The sequence below is a fragment of the Anabas testudineus genome, chromosome 21 (genome assembly GCF_900324465.2).
Source record: "Anabas testudineus chromosome 21, fAnaTes1.2, whole genome shotgun sequence".
Lineage (NCBI taxonomy): Eukaryota > Metazoa > Chordata > Actinopteri > Anabantiformes > Anabantidae > Anabas > Anabas testudineus.
In genome coordinates, this window is record NC_046629.1 from 2,870,957 (window position 1) to 2,892,024 (window position 21,068).

Consider the following 21,068-nt stretch of genomic DNA (forward strand, 5'->3'; position numbering starts at 1 on the left):
GAATAGAAACAAGCAGAGAGGACATGTGTGTCGGAGATAACTGCAGGAGCTTTTATCTCCTTTGACTTTACACATACAGTAGATGATAATACAACAACACTCCTAACAGACTGTGTAATGCTATGAATATTACATAATCATATTTAAAATCGAGCATTATGCAACAAAAGCGGGAAGTTCACATGTACATTTTCATCACAGTGCCAACAGTAATCCACAATTTGAAATCAGCCCCCGCCTCTGTAATTGTAGGAATGAATCCTGCAGATATGCATCCGACATGTAGCTGTGAGCTTTCTTATCTATAAACATAGACGTGTGAGTATCGTGTCAGTCCTTCTTCTGAAGACCTCCAGTCAAAGTGCTGTGTTCTGAAGCACAGACTCACATCAGTGCCAGGAAGAGAATTCCTTAGCAAATAAATCCAACATCCCTCAGAACAATTCCTCAGTTTTCATGTGCAATAAAGACATAAATCCGTTCCTGATTGGCTGATCAAACCAAAGATGAGCCACAGGACAATGAAGCACAGAAGTGATTGGCTCATCTGAGCCCGCTGACCTCTGACCCCTGCAGAGAGCTGCCCGTCCTCGGGCTCCACCAGAGTCCCGTTGCGGCGACTCTCAGTCCCGTTCCCCATCTCCTCTCGGAGCTCCTGCTGCAGCAGTTTGGAGATAAGGCTGTGGAAGCGGTTCTCCGTGGTGGAGGCGACCTCTGAGGAGGCCGTGGTCAGGTTCAGCTCTGCGGGGTCCACGCACGTCCCGTTCACCTTGGTGAAGACCACCTCGCTGAGATCCAGCCCCGCCACGGAGGAAGGTGAGGCGCACGGGATGTCCCGCACCAGCTTGTAGTTCTCCATCCAGTCCTTCAGCCACTCGAGGGAGCAGTCGCACTCCCAGGGGTTTTTGAAGAGGTAGAGGCGACCCAGGAAGTAGATGGGCTGGAAAACCGGGAAGGGGAGGGTGGTGAGGTTGTTGCTGTTCAGGTGCAGCGTGATGAGGCTGGTCAGGTTCTCAAAGGTGCCTTCCTCGATGTACAGCAGCTGGTTCCTGTCCAGGTACAGGATCTCCACCTCCACCAGGTCACTGAACCAGGTCTTGGAAACGTTGGTTAACTGGTTCCCCCCAAGATTCAGCATCTTGAGGTGAATGAGGCCCCTAAAGGCGAGCCGGGGCAGATCAGACAGCAGGTTGTCATTGAGGTAGAAATTCTCCAGCCGCACAAGGTCCTGGAAGGCCTGTTCGTGGATCACGTTGATACGGTTCTCCTGGAGGTTCAGGTACCTGAGATAAGACAAAGACAAACACGTCGAGCTCAGGGAAGGTGTGATGTCTGTTTTACATTTAATAGACATAAACATACTGTAACAGACTGTGTTTCTTTGACTAAATAAATCTCCCCACCCACTGGGACTCACCGGAGGCTCCCCAGGCTCAGCAGGGAGTTGTAGGCCACCGCCTCTATCTTGTTCCTCTCCAGGTAGATGTGGGTCAGGTTCTCCATGCCTCTGATGGCTCCGGGGATCCTCCTGAAGTTGTTCTGGAAGCAGAGCAGCTCCCTCAGCGCCGTTTGCTCTATGAAGATGCGGTCGGGGATGTTGAAGAGGTTACAGTCGGACAGGTCCAGACGCACCAGCTTCTTCAGGCCCGTGAACGTCCGTGTGTGAAGGTAGCTGATGTACTCGTTGTGAGCCATCTTCAGTTCCACCAAGTTGGCGAGGCCCTGCAGGACAGAGGATCAGACAGGACTAAATCCAGATTACACATCAGTACCAGTAATAATAACCACATTTATCTGTATAACAATGAGGGAATTATATATTATATTTCTGCTTCTGCTGAGGAGGACGTTAACAGACCTTAAAGGCTCCAGGTGTGATGAAGGAGATGTTGTTATGGTCCAGAGACAGAGACTTGAGTGAGGGCAGGGTACCGAAGGCCCTTTCAGACAGGAACTTGAGTCGGTTCTTGTCCAGGTTGATGGCGGCGGCCTCGCAGGGGAACTCTTTGGGCAGCTCGGCCAGGCCGGAGCGGTCACACAGGACGCTGCAGCTCTTCTCCTGAGTGCAGGAGCAGGACGGCGGACAGGCTCGAGCACAGGCCCACCGCGCCAGCACCGCCTGGGGCAGCAGGCACAGCACAGAGACTGGAAGGAGGAGCGCCGTGACACCAGTTAGACACAGGAGATGTGAAAATCTAAAAATACTCACTGTAATTTGAAGGTATTTCCAGGTTCTGTTACTTCATAACTTCACTATGTTCATTTCAGATTCAGGTGAATGATACAAAACAGTTTACTATTAAAACTTGATGAGTTTAGTCTTTAGTTAACTTAAAAATATTCACTCACAAGTTGATGTCGTCAAAATGTTTGTTTTAACAAACCAATAAATTCAGTTTAGAATCATAAAAACAGGAAAAAGGTGAAACCAGCGAATGTTTGACACTGTCAGTCAGAAAACTGAATAAAGCAGCTGCTTATTTAAAAAGGTGCAAGAAAAAGTAACGGCACCGTTTGTATTGTCCTGGTTTGTAGTTTGAGGAAAACAAGAAGTAGAGAGGATAAAAACTGACCAGTGAACGCGATGACAGTCATTACTGGAGTCTCTCATCTGGGACATGCCAGGATTAACGGACGCCTGAAACGGCACAAAGAGAGCGCAGCAGCATTCAGGACAAGCTGTTAATGATACAACTTGGATGAGTTGAGGTGGACTCTCGGCTTTAACTGCTAACAACAAAGAACAGGTTCAATCTGGATGCTAATTTACAGTAGATTCATCCTGAAACCATCATGTGAGGACTGGGAGAAAATGGGCCCCTGAACACAAAGCAGATAAAAGTCCCCCGTCCCTGTAACACAGCACTGAAACAAGAGAATACAAACAGAAAGAAACACGCCTCATGTCCCTGTATAGTTGTTTTTCATGGTTGTTTCTCTGTCTTTTGTAGCAGTTTTATGTCTTTGTAACGTCATTTTGTGTCAGTTTGCATCATTTTGCCTCTCTCTGCATCTTTATCAGTGTTTATTTGTCTTTTTTTTGGTCAGTTTGTGGTCGATTCGTGTCCATTGAGTCATTTTGCATCTTTGTAGTCACTGTGGTCTTTTTTGTCTCTTCTAATAATCCAATTTTGTATCTATGTTATTATAGATATGGTATAATACATCACTCGATGTCTCTTTCTAGTAGTTTTGTAGTCATTTAGCATCTGTCTCTTTACTGTGGTTTTATAGTTTCTCTGCAGTAGTTTTAAGTCTGATTCAGTAGTTTTGCAGTCATTTTGAGTCTCTGAGAATTATAATATCGTACAGGCGGCTGCTCTCTCAGGTCTTGTTGAATTGTTCCACCTTCTCGTAACCTGTGCAAACAGAAAGTCAACATGCAGAAACAGAAGCTACGTACCTGTGGATCCTTCCAGAGAGTCACATCCATGTATGCTACAAATCACAGTGCAGACATTCTCGCATGTGTCCATCCTGTGCACCCCACGTCAGTCTGCACGGTGCATCAACGGCACAACTGAACAGTTCACAGGACGCTTCAGCCTGACACAGTTCTCCTGTGTGAGTGTGTGTGGTTGTGTTTAAACGCTTCATCCTCTTCCCGACACACACACACACACACACACACACACACAGACCAAAAAGCCATCTCTTAATGGCAGTCAAATCCCCTGAATGGAGTGATGGAGGGAGACGGATAGAGATGGAGATGGGCGGTTGGCAGGATTACAGAAGTAAAGTGAAGCTCTCGAGGCAGAGCAGTAACTTAGAAACACAGATTACATCCTGCAAACACACACAACGTGGAGTTGGACATGAAACTTATCAGAAATGCATACGATGAAATGAATTAGGGGATCAGCAGGCCGTCAGACAGATCAATAGAATGTGTCAGATGGAAATACTATACTGTACGAGCTGTATAAAACAGTTACAGGTCATTTAAACTCAATGTTTAATTGATTGACACGGTTGTAGTGCTAAAATGAAACCACCTGGTGCAACACCTTACAACTGAAGAGGGTAACAGGCCACAAAGAGCTTCACAGACAGGCTTCACGTATGTTTCTCTGTAGTACATCACAGTGTTTCATCATCCACTGAAAGATTCAGTGCAAAAACACTGACACTGAACAACACAGGCTTTGGAGCAATCGTGCTGCCTTCAGGGGAGACAACACAACGCAAGTCATCATCATTTCTGTTTTCTGTTGTTTCTCCCGTCAGTCATTCGGAGTCTGGTCGCCAACAGTCGGCTCAGACTGAGGCTCTGGCTCATGCCTCTGGACCTTTTAGGCATGTTTTCAGTAATCCTTCCACGAGTTCACCAGACTTAAACGTCCCTAAAACCTTATTTTCAAATTGGCACAGAAATTATACAACAGCGCTTTAATGGGTGTCGCTGGCCGGGCGGTTATGAAACCCACTCAGCACATTAGAGCCATTTCAAGACCAACATGGAAAAACCTCAGAACTGGGGTAAACACCGTTTTGATGCAGGATGGAAGGTACTGTACGTAACCAATTCATTTTTAAAATCTGTCACTTGAAACATCAGCACACAAACTCACCACGCTCTCTGCACAGCTGGTTACCATGAGAAGAGATGAAACGCTATCGGCACTGTGACTACCCTCTGGATTTGGGTCATCTGGTTTTCAGGTCAACTGGTCTGGCTGCCTGCAACGTATTACAGCAAACACCTCGTTCCCAAACTAAAGGTATTATCAATCGTCTGCCATCATGACCTCTGTTCAGACTTCTATAGCTACGTGTCAGGATGCTTAACGGAACTTCTTTTGGTTTCCAGCCACTTTGCAGTTTTAGTTTAAGATCTGGAAACTCTCCCCTCAACACATCGTCTACTGGAGAGTGGAGTCTATTAACACCCTGATAAACGGCACAAAATGAAAATCACAACTCAACACTTGATAAAAATACAAGTGACGCAGTAGAACTTACAAATGAAATCTTTATTTCTTCAAAAGAAAGCCTGTCCAATCTCTACCAAATTGAATAGTGCAGCCCGTCCACCCTGCACCCATACAAGGCCACAGGCTGCTTTGCTACAGGTCGTCGCTGCACAACTACAGTAAACAAGTCTTCATGAAACATGCTTGATTTTCAGATACTTTTGCATTCAAACGTTTTATTTTGGTAAAATCATACAATTGCACAGCTGAGTATTTTTCCCATGCAGTGCAGGAGCCTCTAAGCTAATACAGAAAGCAAAGTCTACATCTAAAGAGCTCTGGGGTTCTCTGAAGAACGTGGAACAAGTCTCAGGTTCTGCCTGCAGCAAAACACACAGAACCTGCTTTTGATCCCAACAGTTGCGTTGGAAATCAGTACTACAGACCTGCTCTGCATTCACGGAGAACACCAGAGGAATCATATATGCAAATACAACAATGAGAATAAACCACATGTTTGTTTCTTTAAGGATTGCCATGTGCCAGACATTCACTGGAGAAAAACAATTCAGGTCAAATTAGAGTAAAGAATCAATAATGCACACAATTGGAGAATCTGAACACTTCTGCACTGATATGCTTAGGAAATTGATTTGCTCTGACAGCTTTATTCCAAACCTTGGCATGTTTGTTCATTTCAAATTTTGCTGACCAATTAGTATAATCTAATAGATTACTGGCCCCGAGGAGGCTCTGAAACAGCTGTGGATATTACCGACTGAGTCCAATGCATCTTAAACATTAAAAAGCTCACACTACCCTGAAATATATAAATTTCACGCATACAGGTGACATTCAACATTCAAGTGCCAGTGTTTTTTGTACTGTCTTTTGGTCAAGTGTCTGAAACTTTCAAAGAATCACTTTGAGGCTTACAAAAATAAATATTTGTCAAAAATGCTTAATAAATTACACAAAACTAGCAGCAAAAGTAGAATCTAGAAATCTGTGCAAATGGCTAAATTCCCCCAACTGCTAAATCCCCTGGTCCCAAATAAATCCTGGTTTAAACGTTGAGAACCCTTCCCCTTTGTAAACAAGCTGCGTTTTTTTCCTCACAATCTCCTCGCACACAATATTTGGAAGCTTAAGGACACATATCCAAGACATCTATATAAAACTCTAGATGTGCAATAAAAGAACTTTTGTAAAACTTGATGGGCACGACGTACAAGGGCCTACACACCTAAATCAAGTAGCACCATTCAATCTCAAGTTCTCAACACTGCCAGTGCATCCGCTTATAGTTCAATTTCTTAAAAAAAGGTTTCAAGGCACAACACACCCGATGAGAAAACGGAGCATTAGTAAGGTGAAACGCTCCTGCTCTCCTCCTCTCGATGGCTGCTCCTCAGCGAGAGGAAAAGCCTGCTCCGGCTTCACGAAGCCAGATTTTTAATACACGTCTGCGCAGATGATCATCAAGGACTTGACAGTACTTTAAGGTTCTATAAAGGAAGTGACGCTCTGTCCTCGACCACCTCCGGTTACACTGCGCAGCAATGGAAACCAAAGCCGCCGACGGCGGCGGTGCACTGAAAACTGCGCCCCGTGCCTACGCCCGCCCCCCTAAACCCCCCGTGGTCGGAGTGCTGCTCTACCCCGCTGCTCTGTTCCTCGCTGTTTAAACCTCAGTGATCACTCGAATGCCTGTCTTACAGATGAAACCATGCTTCCAACGCAGCTTGAAAAGAGAAAACGTTTGTAATTAAGTTAAGCCTGCGACTCAGTTCACGTGCCGTTCCTCCTTGACCAAAAAACAAAACACTAGCAAGCGTAGAATACCATCTGGCCCCCATGGCTGCCGGTCAATTCGATATACACCAACACCACGCTTTGCCGTCCCGATGTCGTGGTCCTTTATGCAGCCATTTTGAACTTCACTTTCAAGATGGCAGGCATTTGTTTGGATACATATTTGTAGAGAAACTGTTCAAAAAGAAAACGAAAACTGACTCGATTTTTCAATTCTGCACACACCTGCACCAAAAATGTCTCAAGTAAAAATAAACAAAAAACACCGCCCACTTAATGTAGCTAGCACTGGGTAACATACTAGCTGCCGTAACACTGTCAAGTCAATTTAAAAATGTGGAGTAACAAGTTCCAGCATTGATTATTCTGGTTTCAACCTCAGCGACTGTTGGCACTGAGCTTAATGACTTCTGTGTTTCTTAAGATCACAATAGGAATGGCTATTTGAGAGACTACCATAACCATAAAAAGGAGCCTGTCCAGGATAGAGTGAGCAAAAACAGAAAGAAAAACAAATGTAACTTTGTCCCTTAGGATTAAAACAGAGTGGCCCAGTTTGAGTTAGACATAGTAATGGCTCCATTAGCTGTTTTGACTATAGAAAAGGCTACATGATGTTCCTGCAATAAATTTGAAGTTCAAATGGAATCACGACTCTGAGAGCCACAATACCCAGTGTTTGCCAAGGTTTGATTAAGTCCAAGCTTATGTTACCTTTCTAATATTTTTCACCAAACAAAATAGTAAAAACAAATTTAGAGCTCTTGGCCATGTTCATCTGGTGAAATGAAAACAGATTTCCTGTTTAAATTCAAAAAGGCACAGTACATTAACATACAAATGATCCTCAGGTTTTTTCAGTTGGGTCCCCCCCCCACAAAAAGAACAAAAATACTTTAAACAATGAAAGTCCGAGGTTGCTGTCGGACAATGCGTGTCAGCATCCATGCTCACTCTGAGGTGTGCGAATCTCTGCGGTCTCCGGTGCGTCGCACGTGCTGGTGACTTTCCTTTGCGTCGTGCTGCACTTCCTTTTTGAGAGAAGCGAATGGCAGAGAACCAGGGTTGGTAATGTACTGTGTGTCAGTGAAGCTACACAGGGAGGGTTGTTATGGTCTGGCTTAAGTTAACATGTGGTTTCCATTGGTACGGTTGGCATGGCAACCTATTCCTATGGCGACTAGTTGCCCCACCAATCCACACTACCAGAGTGGCTGTAATTTCCTCCGTAGCCGTCGTTGCTGTAGAAGTTGCCGCCAAATCCACCTGTGAAGGACAAAGGTCAGAGATCAGGCAACAAAGCAGCAACCTAGACATAAATTAATATCTATACTTTTTAGACAGACATTGTGTGTCAAACAGCTTTTTCACAAGTTGTGCTTTAAAGTCAGTTACAGAGCAACACTGTCATTTACAGCAGTTCAGTTTTGCATCAACACGGTAAACAAGTAAGAATTTCATTTCTTACCGCCACCAAAGCCACGGTTTCCTCCATGGCCTCCAGTGTTGCGCCCTGCACGGTTGTTACTGAAGCTTCCGGATGCAGACGTCTGTCGGTAGTCTCTAGCTCCAAATCCGCCAGAGAACCTGGACAACACAACATTTGCTTTCCATTAGACACTTTCTGAAGTCACAGTAAACAAAATCAGAAGTGGTTAAAGACTTAAATTAGAACTAGTAGAATTTCCTATGAAGCTATGAAAATGCCCATGAGGTCTGCACAACCTGTGACAAACTGATGAGGCATTTGTGTACATGTGAAAAATCCATTTGCTGCTGTGTTCAATTACACTGGCAAATGAAGAAAACAACCAAAAGAGAAATCACATTCACAGCGTTCACAGAAAGAGGGACAGACATTTTAGGTAGAGTTCCACTGACCATGAATGAGTGACACGTCTCTAAAAAGCTGCTTTTAGCAACAATTACCTCTTAGAGCGTCCTCGGTTGCTGCTTTTGTGCTGGTGCTCGTAGGCCAGGCTTTCGAGCCAGGAGGGAACCTCCTGCTTGGCCTCAACCAGAATGTCCAGCAAATCTTTGGTTATGTTGCTGTTTTTGTCGTTAAAGAACGACGTGGCCAGACCTACACAAAACAGATCAAGAGTCAGAGTAAGGGCCTTCACTGAAATGTTGAATCTACATAGTGTACATCAAAGCTAAGGTTCGCACCGAGGTTGCCCACACGTCCCGTACGGCCAATACGGTGAACGTACTCCTCAATGTCACTGGGCAAGTCGAAGTTAATGACGTGCTTCACGTTGCAGATGTCCAGACCTCTAGCAGCCACCTGGAAGAAAGAAATGTTTATAAAGAGTTTGATTAATACCAAACAGATCAGATTTGAGTTTTGCCCACTATCCACATTTTCTAACTAGGAGCCGAGTTCATTTTGAGCTGCTACTTCAGTCTGCCAACACTGTCCAGCTGCAGCCAAAGCCACAGTTTCCTTCATGACCCAGTTGGCCCAGATTCCTTCAGAGTTTTTCCAAAAGCCAAAGTAACTTTGCAACCTCAACAGATTGTATACTGCTCTCCGCTTTTTAAAGCAGACATTGAGTGATTTGTTACCTTCTGAGAATTTCTGACTCTTACCAACTTAAAGACTTACTCCAGGTTGTGAATATTTTAGATTTGACCTTTTATGAAAAAGTAAAAACATTTTGATTAATCTGAACAAAGTACTGGTTCACAAAGCCAACTGATACCCCTTTTCCACCAATCCAGTTCCAGAGCTGGTTTGGAGCCAGTGCCTAAATTTGAACTAGTTCCTTGCATTACAACTTGAAAGAGAAATGACTTACAGCTGTAGCCACCAAGATGGGGCAGCGTCCAGACCGGAACTGATGCAGAGCTTCCTCTCTGTCTCTCTGGGAGCGATCTCCATGGATGCTGGTGCAGGCATAACCCTCACGATAAAGAAAATCTTCCAGAGCATCTGCTCCTTTCTTGGTCTCAACAAACACCAGAGTCAACGAGTCTTTACCTGAGCAGCCGGAAATGAAGAGGACAAGACAAGAGGAGGAGAGCAGGATAAAGAGCATGAAAGAAGAAACATTACTGATAACTGGATGATATTGTGCTAAAAAGATGAGAGCAGTAACTTAAAGAGCTGTAATAAAAAATAAATAAATAAAAGATAAGCAATTGCAAGATCATGAAGTAAATCAAAACAAAATGAGAACTTAAATGGAGAAAGGGGTTGCATAAAAAGCTTTACATTTACTGACAACCATTAATTGACTGTTTTGTGTCCCCCCCCCCGCATACAGCTCTAAAGGTACATTAATAACTTTATTATCCCTTGAATTTAGGGATATACTACAACCAGATGTGGCATTAATGGCTATCAGAACAAAGAAAAAAAAAAAAAAGGCTGAGGGGTGATGGGCTAGGAGAGGCCATTCCAGATCCAATTGTTCTGTTAATGCAACTCTGGCACTAGTCAAAAAACCAAACTACACCTATCAAAGCCCCTTATACTCTCCACTATTACTAAAGACTGTGAGTAATATAAAAAGAAAAATTTTAAGTCAGCCTAATTGTTATGTGTTAACAGGATTTCCATTTGATCCCCTCCCTCCCCCAGGCTCTTATAAACTTGCCTTAGCAACCCTCTATGCTACATAAATAACTCATTAGCTTTTTATAGCAGGAGAGAAGATGAAAGAAAACAGATGAAAGAAAAAACAAAACTGAGGCAGCATGTCAGCTGAGGAAAAGAGGGACAGGATGAGCTGTGGGATGTGATGTTTCTGGCTTGTGGGTCAGAGTGAAATTATGCTTTATTCAAACTTACCTGGTTTCTCTGGGGCCTCTGTCACATTTTCCTGAACCTCACTGGGAATGACTAAGATAAAACCAAACCGGCCAGTAAACGTAAGGCTGCTCAGTACACAACTCAATATCATAAAGAGAAGCAAACCCCTTAACCATTTGTTTTCAATGGTCACTAAGCCCTGCATGATATTTTTCATTTCATAGCCTTTAGTGCAAGCTCTTTCTATAATGAACATCTGTTAGTAGAGATGTAGCAAAGTCAATATCGGCTTGATATGGGGCAGACTGACAAACACAGGATGATGGTTAGAGCCTAGTGTGACCTTTATGAAAGGAGGGTGTGTAATTCATTTTGGTGCATGCATTTTTCACCTGTGGCATTAAGCAGATCAAGGAGGAAAGACCTCTTGTCATTCTCCTCTACCCAGACCACCTTCTGGGTGATGTTTTCTGAAGTGGAACCAACACGCCCCACTGCCAGAAAAATGTAGTCCTCCAGGAAGTCACGAGCCAGGATCTACACAAAGTAATATTTAAGTCAGTACCACATATTTATCACATTCAGCAAGACTGTGTATACCTATGGCTGAACCAAAATACCTGGATTTCTTTGGGGAAGGTGGCACTGAACATCATGGTCTGGCGGATGCCTTTAGGGGGCATTGTATCTTGCTCCACAATGCGTCTGATCTGTGGCTCAAAACCCATGTCCAACATGCGATCAGCCTCATCCAGAACCAAGTAGCTGCAGACATACATTTAATATTTAATGAAGTTAGTTGAGAAGAGTTAGAAATTTAATCTAATACAACACAACTAAATTTAATAACCAAAAAAACATACTTATTCAGCTGTTATTCATAACCTATTTAGTACATTTCAAGGCAACCATTTTCAAAAACAAGAGAACTGTACTATACTGACTTGCAATAGTCCAGTCCGATCTTGCCCCTCTCCATCATATCAACCAGACGTCCAGGTGTGGCCACCAGCAGGTGACATCCTCTCTCCAGGTCTCTGATCTGCTGACCAATATCCGCTCCACCATACACCACACATGGACGCACGTGTGAGCGATAAGCAAACTGGAATATAGGGAAAGAGTCAGCAAGCTGCTAAATCCATATTCTGTTAAGGTAAACTAAATTCCATTTATTAGAAGTAGGTTAATGCTGTAAGCTCACCTTCCTCGCCTCATCATAGATCTGTAAGGCCAGTTCTCTGGTGGGAGCCAGGACAAGGGAGATTGGGTACTGCTTACGGCGGCCATACCTTCCATTCTCCTGAGATTAAAGGAATAAAGTTATGTGAACTAGTAATGGGAAGGTTTCATTTGTTATTGTGCATATTCTTTTCCCAGTACCTGCCCACTGTTCTTGGCAGCCTGCAGGGCATCTCCAGGCCCTTCAGTGTAGATCTGACTCAGCACTGGCAGCAAAAAGGCAGCAGTCTTACCAGAGCCTGAAACACAGCAGGGATAACGCATAGTTCCATTATTTAGAAACTAGTAAAATCATAGAGCCAAAGAGTATAAACTGAACAACTCAATCTTAACTTCTTATAAAAATGTAAAAAGACAGTAACCAGGTAAAATATGGACGTCCCGTTTGAGGAATTTTAGCGAATACACTGACAATACATTAACGAAATCCTCACCAGTCTGGGCGCAGGCCATCAGGTCTCTCTTAGACTTGATGATGGGAATTGCATGCTTCTGGACAGGGGTGGGACGAGTGTAACGACTAAGGGTGATGTTTCCCATGATAATCTCCCCCATATCAACATCATGGAACTATAGAATAAATCAGACACCATCAGTATAGATGAACAGCCATTTTAATTTCACCATAAGAAAAGCACTGCTGGGTAAAAACTAACACTCACAATTTCAATGTGTTTTGGGCAGGATGTTCCAGTAGCTTCCACAGGAATATCATCATATTTCTCAAAGTTTATCCCAGTGTTGCTTCCTGAGAAAAGCTCACTGGGGAAAAAAAGTTTTGCAAAGTTGAAATGAAAATGAAATGAAAAGCAAAGTTACTGCAAGTTGTATTGTTTGCGAGCTGGATTTAAGTTTTCTTACCGTTCCAGGCGCTCATTGGGAGCAGTGGGCTTGGACCAGTCATCCTCTCTGGCTTCCTCCACCCACCGGCTGTTCCCTCCACTAGAAAAGCCCCCACGCTCAAATCTGCACACATGCACATAGAGCGTTTAAGTGTGACACAAAGGCATGAGTTATGAGATCTACACTCTGGTATTTAGCAGGATATAAAAAGGTAAAGTACATAGTTAAAAATTAATTTGGTTTATTGCTATAATGATCTCTCAGCTACTATGACCAGCTGTAATAAAGTAATAAGCCATAACTCAAAAAAGCATTCCTCTCACAGCAGAATACTGACTTTTAACCTTTATTCTGAAAATATTTACTCAAAGGCTGCCTCCTTTATAGAAAACTTTAATTTAATACTTTAAAACCTGCTGATACTGTGTAGAAGAACTAATTCCATGTCCATAGATTTGTTTTAAATGCTTTGCTCAAAATGCAAAAACAAATTCTGCTCAAAATTGCTGCAGCAAGAGCAACATGTAGCTCAAATGCTAACAAAACAAACAACATTTTTCAACTTTTGAGATGACCAAATGCAGATACTATGGCAAAATGTTACAGAACATACTTGGAGGAACTGTCTTTACTACTATTCTTCTGTTAAGACTTTAATACGGGAAATGGGTTCGACAAAATGACCTAGTAAGCTAGACGGCTGCTTAATGTGCTTAGTGTAGTGATTAAGAAACGAAGCAATGGAAATGCTATACTGTGGTATAAAATAAAGAAATATCCAGTCTGTTAATGCAAAAGCTTTACACACCGTCCCCCCCTGGACCCTGTCCCACGGTCATTGAAGAAGGCAGACTTGGATCTATCAGACCGGCCACCAAAGCTGTTGAAGCCAGCGTCTCTGGGAGGTCCACCCCAGTTGCCATCTTTGTTTTCATAGTTTCCAAATGCTGTAGAGGAAATATAAAGACCTGTTAGTGATCCACAAGGGAGATCTTTCAAAACTCAAATTTATCTGCCACATTCTTACCAGAAGCAGCACGGTTTTCCCCTTAAAAGGAAAGGGTATTGAAAATCAGTTCCTTAAGTTTTTGTTTTTTTATGTGAACAGCTAATGTAAATCAACCACGCGTATGCAGTCTAAATGCCTGCTGATATTATAACTATATAAATTAACAAGGGTGGGGGAGGGCAGAGTTTAAATCTACAACTGGAGCTTAACTTTAAGATACAACAGGATTTCCGCACCTGTATTTTGTAATGGTTGATTAAACGAGCCTCCACCCCTGTTACCACGGTAGGCGCCGCGCCCACCTCTATCGTTGCGAGGGGGTCCACGCCCTCCAAAGCCCCCGTTGGTGCGATTGTCATGGTAACCATTCACAAATCCATTGGTGCGTCCGCCGTCCCATCCAGGTGAATCTTCATGGGGAGAGAAAGGGAGGAAAAATAAAAAGGTCTGTCAGAAGAAACCTCATGCTGCACACTTGTCAGTAAGCAAGTAGACATTTGGCTGTACACTGAACTAACTACCTATGAATCTCTTTAAGTGCTGACTAAGAATAATTCTGTGGCAGGTGGGATGGGCTTCAGAGTTTACAATAACCTGTACTCAAAGTGAAAATAGTTAGAATTTTGCTGCAGCAACAGGTCAATGGGAAAAAAGCAAACAAATGCAAAGCAAGTTCTACATCTGTAGAAGAGAATAGATGCAGAGAAATGAAGAGGTTTTAAGTGGAAATTAATATAATTCACTGCCTTTGCAGTAGGACTTCTGTGCTGAGAGACCTATGAAGCACCGTCTCTGCCTGTATGGGACATTTACCACAACGATCTGCCCAGCTGTGGACACTGGCTGTGTCATCGTTTCCATCGGTGGCCCCACTGTTACCAGTGCAGGCTGAGGTTGATGCTGGTGGTGGGGGACAATGGACTGTTAGTGCTGCCACAGAAAGGCTTGCCAAGTAGCTGAGGCCATGCCACAGAAGCAAAGGGCAGACTAGCCACACAGGTTGGCTTGTTTTAAAAGGTGAGTTGGTTCAGCCTCAAGAGCTGCCTATTGATCTGGGTTGTGCATCTCAACTTAAACCTGTCATTCAACAGGTAAAAGCTTTAATCACAGTACCCCCTTCAAATAAGCAAAAGGGAAAGCCTTGTAATACTTCACACACACACACCAATGTTTGTGTTGTAAACCATTCTATAGCTTGGGCAAATAATACATGTGAAGTTTTTGTCTTCAGTACTGACCTGAGGTACTTAATCAGTATTAGAAAACAAATATTGTCCAAAATTTCCTTCAACAAGTTAGAAAGGTTCCAGTAATAGGGACAATTTATGACCAGTCAGAGGACATTAAAGTAGTTACATACATTTCAAATGTTAAGGTTCACCTTTAGAGGCCAAATTCAGTGTTTACTGAACAGCTTTGAGCTTTACTTTAACACATGTGGAGTGGATCATTTTCAGTCAACTACAAACAGTACTACTATAAAACTGCAGCATCAGGATTTGTGGTAGAATTTAGTCTTTAGCTGCTATCAGACAAAAACAATTCACGTTTTATCTTGTGAAAACATGGTCAAACAACATGCAACAAGGTCAGTCTAACTTTCAGTGAAACAGATGACCTCACAGGCCACATCAAACCACCAAATTAAAGTACAATTTCAGAAGTACAAAACACAAGTAACACCTTGATTACAAAGTGCACGTATGAAATTATGTACATATGATACAGACACCTAGCTGTAGCAGAGTAACTGTTCTCATTGTCCAAGCAATCAGTATTTTATTCCACCAGATAGGTTATCCAAGTTGTGACGGAGTAGGCCAGCATGCAGAAGAAGAATTTTGACGTGCTAAACACATCTGAAAATAAGTTGGCTTTTAAATTTGGAAATCCGTTATGGATTTTCCATTAGCACAACACTGCCTGGAAAAATAAGTGTCCCCTAGCAGCCTCATACTCTAGAGATGCTTGTGCAGCAACCCAAGCCATCTCAACTTCAGAGACTTGCAGGAGTATAAATTTGCCATGACTATCTGCTGGTCTTAAAGAATTTTAGTACCTTATCGTTTCAAACGACGCAGCTAAATATACCTAAAGGTCACTTCTACTAATCATTCAATTGCAAATGTCAAAGGAAAAGGCCAAGGAGAATACCTGATAATTACTATACCTTGTAATAACACTACAGAAAACAACATGTGCCACAGAGGGAAGCAAGTTCTGTTCTGCACCAAAAATATAAATGTAAATGTTTTGTCTAATCTACACCAGAGAACAGCATCGTAATCACAGGTATCACCTCGAGCAGTCTGTGCCACAGGAAGCTACAAAAAGCTACAAGGTCAATAAAATTCATTATGACATGTCACAGAGACGTGGGCTTATTATTTCAATGTGGAACAATAAAGCTGACGTTAACTGCCAAGTAAAATCTTTGCGATTTCATGACTGGGTTTAATTGGTATGACAATGCAACAGCATGGGTCTCAGAGCTGATTATGAGGAGATAGTCAGATTATAGTTAACATGGTCTTATTTATTAGTAACACAGCCACACTAGTGATGCAGTGCAAAGTCTTTAAGGCACCATCATCATGCACCATAAGCATCATCATTTCCAAGCTTTAACACTGTTAGGCCCAGATTTCTGCTGCTTTTCTCACGTGACCATGACAAAGCAGAGGCACATTGATTACGCTTCAGGGTTCAGCTATGTACACCATGAAACTGTGCCAACAAGTAGATGGCATGCAGGTATACCACATCTGTCTCTCCAACCCCCACTGTAGGCATGGTAAAAGGCAAGCTCTTGAGTGGCCAGTCTTGGGTAACCTGAGCAAAGGTAGGGAAGCAGGCTATAAAAAGACTCACCCATAATTACGGGCTCATGCAGTAAGAGTGTTTGGCTTGACTTTACACTAATAGTTACCAATCTTACTGTCATCCCATCCTGAAGTATAGTTATTTCTGTGTCTTTGCTGACACTCTGCTTGCCATGGTTGTGGGCACTGCTTAGAAGAAACTAGGGGGGACATTTGCAGGTGAAATATGGGCTTGAATATACAGTGGTAAAAATACTTAGCTTTAAAGTCAACTCACTGCAGAAAATATCAAAAAAAAAGGAGATATTGCCCTTTACTTATAACATTTCTCATTTGGACTGCAGGCATCCCAGCAAGAGAAGCACATCAATTAATCATGAGCCCATCATTAACTTTTACTGTGAAGGGTACAGCTCTAAGCTAACTCACTCTGCCCCTTCGCACTGGCTTTGCTGGTGTGTAAAAAGGCTATTTCATGCATCTGGAAATGCAGGTTGCCCTCAGCGAAAGCAGATAGAAGGGACTTACAGAGATTTACTGGTGCCACTGAATAACCGCACTGTCTACCAGCGGAATAAGCATTTCCTGCTGTGGAATAAGAAAACAGTAAAACGAGAAAAACGTCAAGTGTGCAATGACACAGTACCATGATTCCAAGATTTTTTTTTATGTAGAAAATTTCATTGTGTGCCAGACACATCTTGATTTGAAGCCTTTATGAGGCAACAAGCACAAAAAAATTATACCACCTCACAACCACCACAACCTGGCAACAAAATATCAATCCTGATAAAAATCACCAACCCACCCACATTTCCCTTTATCAGAGCAGTTAAAGCTAGCTTGCACCAGCTAAAGCTCAAACTTGGGGAATTGATTGCTACTGAAACTAGTTCTTAGAAGTGTTCAACTCAGACACTTCTGAAGTTTGCCCCATTCTCTGACTTGTGAGCAGTCTGGGGTGAAATTTTGAGGCCACTGCTGCTTAGCAGTAACACTTGCCCTACTTTATAGGTGCCAAAATAAGCTTTCATGCACAGACAAACCCCATTTGACACGGCTTTCTCTCCTCTTTCCGTGCACTAGCGAAGAAATTTGACCAAATTCCTCAACAGCCAAAAATGGTGCAGAACCACCATCTTGGTATTGACGGGGGGGAATGTGTCCAGTTTTTTTGGGTTTAAAGACTCAAACATTTTTCCTCAACTATGCTTGCCTTTACCATGCTCTGATGGGTTTTTAACACCAACAACAGCACCAGTCAAATCTGTGGTGACGGGCTGAGTGTGGCTCAGTAGCTGTTAGAGTAGACTCACCGTTTTTGGAAGCATCTTTGTTCCTCAAATGAGGTGGAATGTAACGCCCTGGATGGAGGGGGCGGGAAAAAAAGTTATTCACAAACTAAAGAAGCTAAATTAATCTTTAAAAAAAAAAAAAAAGACCATCTGTGCCCAGTTCAAACCTGTAAACCTCACTCAGTGACAATATATTTAAATGTTTTGAGTAAATGTGCTTTGACTTACTGCCGGTTCCGCCGCCTTGTCCGTCAGCAGAGTTCAAGTCTAGGGCAGCAAGCTACAAAAAGAGAATAATTAATCGAGCATTCAAACAAACTCAAACAGTAAGTAATGAGGGCAAAACAAATGAAATTGAAAATATTTAAACCAACTGCAACTTGAAGTGTTCAGACAAGAACTGGTAGACTGTCCATTGGAGGACACCACTAAGGGAAATGGGCCTTTGAACCAATTAATTTGTTACAATGATCAATAGTTTGGATGATTCAGGTTAGATGTTGAGAAATGTAGAGTACTGGCACCATGTGTAAACCCCTCACCCATGTCTATAAAATCGCTTTAGGAAGGGATCTGCTAATGGTCGATACCAGCAACAGAAATGATTAGTCCATACATAAAACTATTTAAAATATCATAGGCAGTGAGCTGAAGAGACTTAATCCTGGAACTGAAAGACATTAATACTATTGAAGCGATAACGTTAAGATTTTGTCCCAGGCCTAAAACAGACTAGAGACCTTAAGCCTTAAAATGTGGAACCTTACTGCTCTAATCAATCAATAATAAAAGCCATTGCTTTGTGTCTGTAATATTAACGACTACTTTTTAAGATAAACCCAACCAAACTTGCTGGTTCAGACTTTGATAATTTACCGAACCACCGACATGTCGAGTATCAAATCTCTGGTCATCTAACTGGAAAATGCCGACAAAACAGTGAAATAATATTCGTTGACAAGTGTAGTCAAGTAGCTTATAGACGTGTCTAATGGCGTCCGACTTCTTAAGTTGACTGTATTACATTTCACAAACATTACTGGTCGCTAAAACGCTGCCAACATTTCTGCCTGCGCCACGTTTCAGGTCGAGAAGGCCCCGCACGCCGGCCCGACTCTGGATACCGGCCGGGCCGTCGCCGACAGCTAATCTAGTAAATATGACACAAAATTCCATAAAAATACACGTTTAACGCTATAATCGGTGGGTTTAGGATTAATGTTAGCCAGATTAAGAGTAAATGAGTTAGTAAAAGGCGCCTCGGTTCAGCTGTGGGGAACAACGCAGTGACGAACTTCGCCGTCACCATCTTCTCTACAGCGACATCACCTCCATTTTAGCGGCCGCCGCGCTAGCTTAGCTGGGGGCTAGCGGCTTAGCTAGCTCACGAAGCTCCGTCTTTCTGACTCCAAACTACATGTGCGTAGCGGAAAATTACCGACTGCGAACCAGAAACAAAAAGAAGCTGAAGACACTTACCTGCTGATCTAGACCGTGTGGATTTTCAACGACCACATGACTCATAACTAAAGAGAATAGTGGGGATTATTTGTGAAGAGAAAGGATTTTCTTTGTTAGCGCACGACCGAGCTGTACGTTAGCTGCCGTTAAATTATCTATTCTGTACAAATTCAACACCTGCACTTGACGATTACTTATGAAGTTAACTACACGGTTACGTTTACTTTAAATAAATAAAACGTCGGTGTTCGTTATAAATATGAATTCTGTTCAAGTTTCCAAATAAAATGAGTATCGCGGAGCTGAAACAGAAACCCCCTCCCGGCAGGCTCGACCGTGGCGGAATGAGACACTGAGCGCTCAGGTAGCGCGAGATATCGAGTCTGGAACCTCAGGCCCACGGAAATATCGCGAGACTTCCGGGTCTGTGAAAACATGAAGCTGCTCATTAAGGTCAGAGTTTGTCTTCTGTCCAGTTAAAGAGCAAACATGTGGCATTAATTTAACATTAAAGAAGAATTTACCAAAACACATCTCTACTGATGGAGCCTCTGTTAAAAGGACTGTTTTTTATTTTTGGAATCAAGTCTCTATAAAATGACATGACATGAAATGTGGCACAATAACTACAACAAGACAAAAACTATAAAGATCCTAATCAGATGGATTCACCTTTGTGTTTTAGATTTAGCTTTAAACTGGATAACACTGCTATTTATCCCATCACTCCACACTAACATCACTAATACCCTATAAAACAAATTGAGAACATGTTTTTAGAAATATTTGTGATTTTATTGAACACTAAAAAACCATTCAGACTTTGATATGACAGGCCAGATTGTGGTCAGGTGCTGCCCATTTGCTTTAATTGTTGTTGAGGTGTGGCTAGAACTTGATTGGAGTTCCTTTAAGAACCGCGTTGGATTGGCTCAAGGACACGTCTCTGACTGTCCTGGAGTCAAATTCTGATGACACCCGGATGTGCCAGGAAGTATGGGACAAACTATAATAATAAGGGGCGACTGTGGCTCAGTCGGCAGGGCAGTCGGTTATAAACCCCAGGGATGGTGGCTCCCTTCCCGACTCCCCTCGATTCCTGGTCACATGTCGAAGTGTCCCCATACAAGACACTGAACCCTGAACCCTGGTAAACTGAACTGGTGTCTCAGGTTGACAGCCTGTCCACAAAGAATTTGTGAGGGGGTTAATAAAGTATAAAACAAATAAAAACTGCCCAAATACAGGTATGGGATGCCCATGGATGCCCAGGAAAACTTTGGTATGATTGCTACCAAATAGGTTCTTTCAACTACTAAATTAACACAGTGAACATGTGACATGCAGGTTGGATGAGTGTCCACTGATCCTGATCAAATGTCCTTAAGGTCAGGAGGGTCAAGCACAGCTAAAGCGTCCTCCTGCTCCTTCTCAGCCCCCCTTGTATGTTTTCTATAGCAGTGTGCCTTCTGTTCTCCGTACAGTTCTATCTGTGAGGCCTGTTCTAGTCGTTTATCCCCTGCCTGATAGAGTAAGGCCTGAGGAGACCATATGTTGCCAGGATAAGGTAGAACAGATGTAAAAGGCTATTAGAAGAAGTGTCCGCTGAAACGGCTAACAGTAAGTGAGGACTAGGAAACATCCTCTTTATTATTTTATTGATATTAAATATTGTTCTTTAAGATTATTTTTGGAATATTAGCCTTGATTTCATTATTTGTGGAGTCAATTTGTGGCACATACAGTAACCATTAGGCTGCCAGTGTGGACAGACACTGTTTCATTCCACTACATGTATTGTTATGTATAATACATAATTACTGTATTACAGTAACGTACTCACATGCACAAACCAGAAGAATCCTTTAACTTTATTAGTACATTATTCTGAATTGGGCCACTCTTCAT

At 42.7% G+C, this 21,068-nt stretch overlaps 2 protein-coding genes across 10 annotated transcripts; both read right to left on the reverse strand.

Moving 5' to 3' along the window:
- Positions 1-4: 4 nt before the first annotated feature.
- On the reverse strand, positions 5-2,595 carry nyx (nyctalopin). The gene is made up of 4 exons (XM_026377021.1): positions 2,574-2,595; positions 1,859-2,145; positions 1,418-1,722; positions 5-1,283 (listed from the first exon to the last, which is right to left on the reverse strand). The coding sequence occupies exons 1-4, from the start codon at positions 2,593-2,595 to the stop codon at positions 455-457; spliced, it is 1,443 nt and encodes a 480-aa protein (XP_026232806.1). The 3' UTR covers positions 5-454.
- A 2,537-nt stretch (positions 2,596-5,132) lies between these two features.
- On the reverse strand, positions 5,133-19,510 carry ddx3xa (DEAD-box helicase 3 X-linked a). 9 transcript variants are annotated; one of them, XM_026377039.1, is made up of 21 exons: positions 19,179-19,510; positions 17,928-17,979; positions 17,721-17,768; positions 16,933-16,992; positions 13,819-13,992; positions 13,601-13,621; positions 13,382-13,520; positions 12,592-12,696; positions 12,393-12,492; positions 12,165-12,300; positions 11,872-11,969; positions 11,693-11,791; positions 11,433-11,593; positions 11,109-11,253; positions 10,881-11,025; positions 10,528-10,578; positions 9,533-9,714; positions 8,901-9,018; positions 8,661-8,814; positions 8,200-8,318; positions 5,133-7,997 (listed from the first exon to the last, which is right to left on the reverse strand). In XM_026377039.1, exons 1-21 carry the CDS (start codon positions 19,221-19,223, stop codon positions 7,912-7,914), a joined length of 2,238 nt encoding a protein of 745 aa, XP_026232824.1. In that variant the 5' UTR covers positions 19,224-19,510; the 3' UTR covers positions 5,133-7,911. The 9 variants fall into 9 exon arrangements, with proteins under 9 accessions (XP_026232824.1, XP_026232833.1, XP_026232827.1 ...); XM_026377048.1 differs by lacking the exons at positions 10,528-10,578; positions 13,601-13,621 and adding exons at positions 16,343-16,414; positions 16,512-16,604; XM_026377042.1 differs by lacking the exon at positions 16,933-16,992.
- Positions 19,511-21,068: the final 1,558 nt, after the last annotated feature.

Coding starts and splice junctions, on each gene's coding strand:
- nyx (XM_026377021.1), bottom strand. CDS start 2,595: ATGACTGTCATCGCGTTCACTG. Junction 1,723..1,858: donor TCACACCTGGAGCCTTTAAG/GTCTGTTAACGT, acceptor TCTGTCCTGCAG/GGCCTCGCCAACTTGGTGGA. Junction 1,284..1,417: donor CTGAGCCTGGGGAGCCTCCG/GTGAGTCCCAGT, acceptor GTCTTATCTCAG/GTACCTGAACCTCCAGGAGA.
- ddx3xa (XM_026377048.1), bottom strand. CDS start 19,223: ATGAGTCATGTGGTCGTTGAAAATCCACACGGTCTAGATCAGCAG. Junction 16,415..16,511: donor ATGGGATGACAGTAAGATTG/GTAACTATTAGT, acceptor ACCTTTGCTCAG/GTTACCCAAGACTGGCCACT. Junction 8,815..8,900: donor GGGACGTGTGGGCAACCTCG/GTGCGAACCTTA, acceptor TGTTTTGTGTAG/GTCTGGCCACGTCGTTCTTT.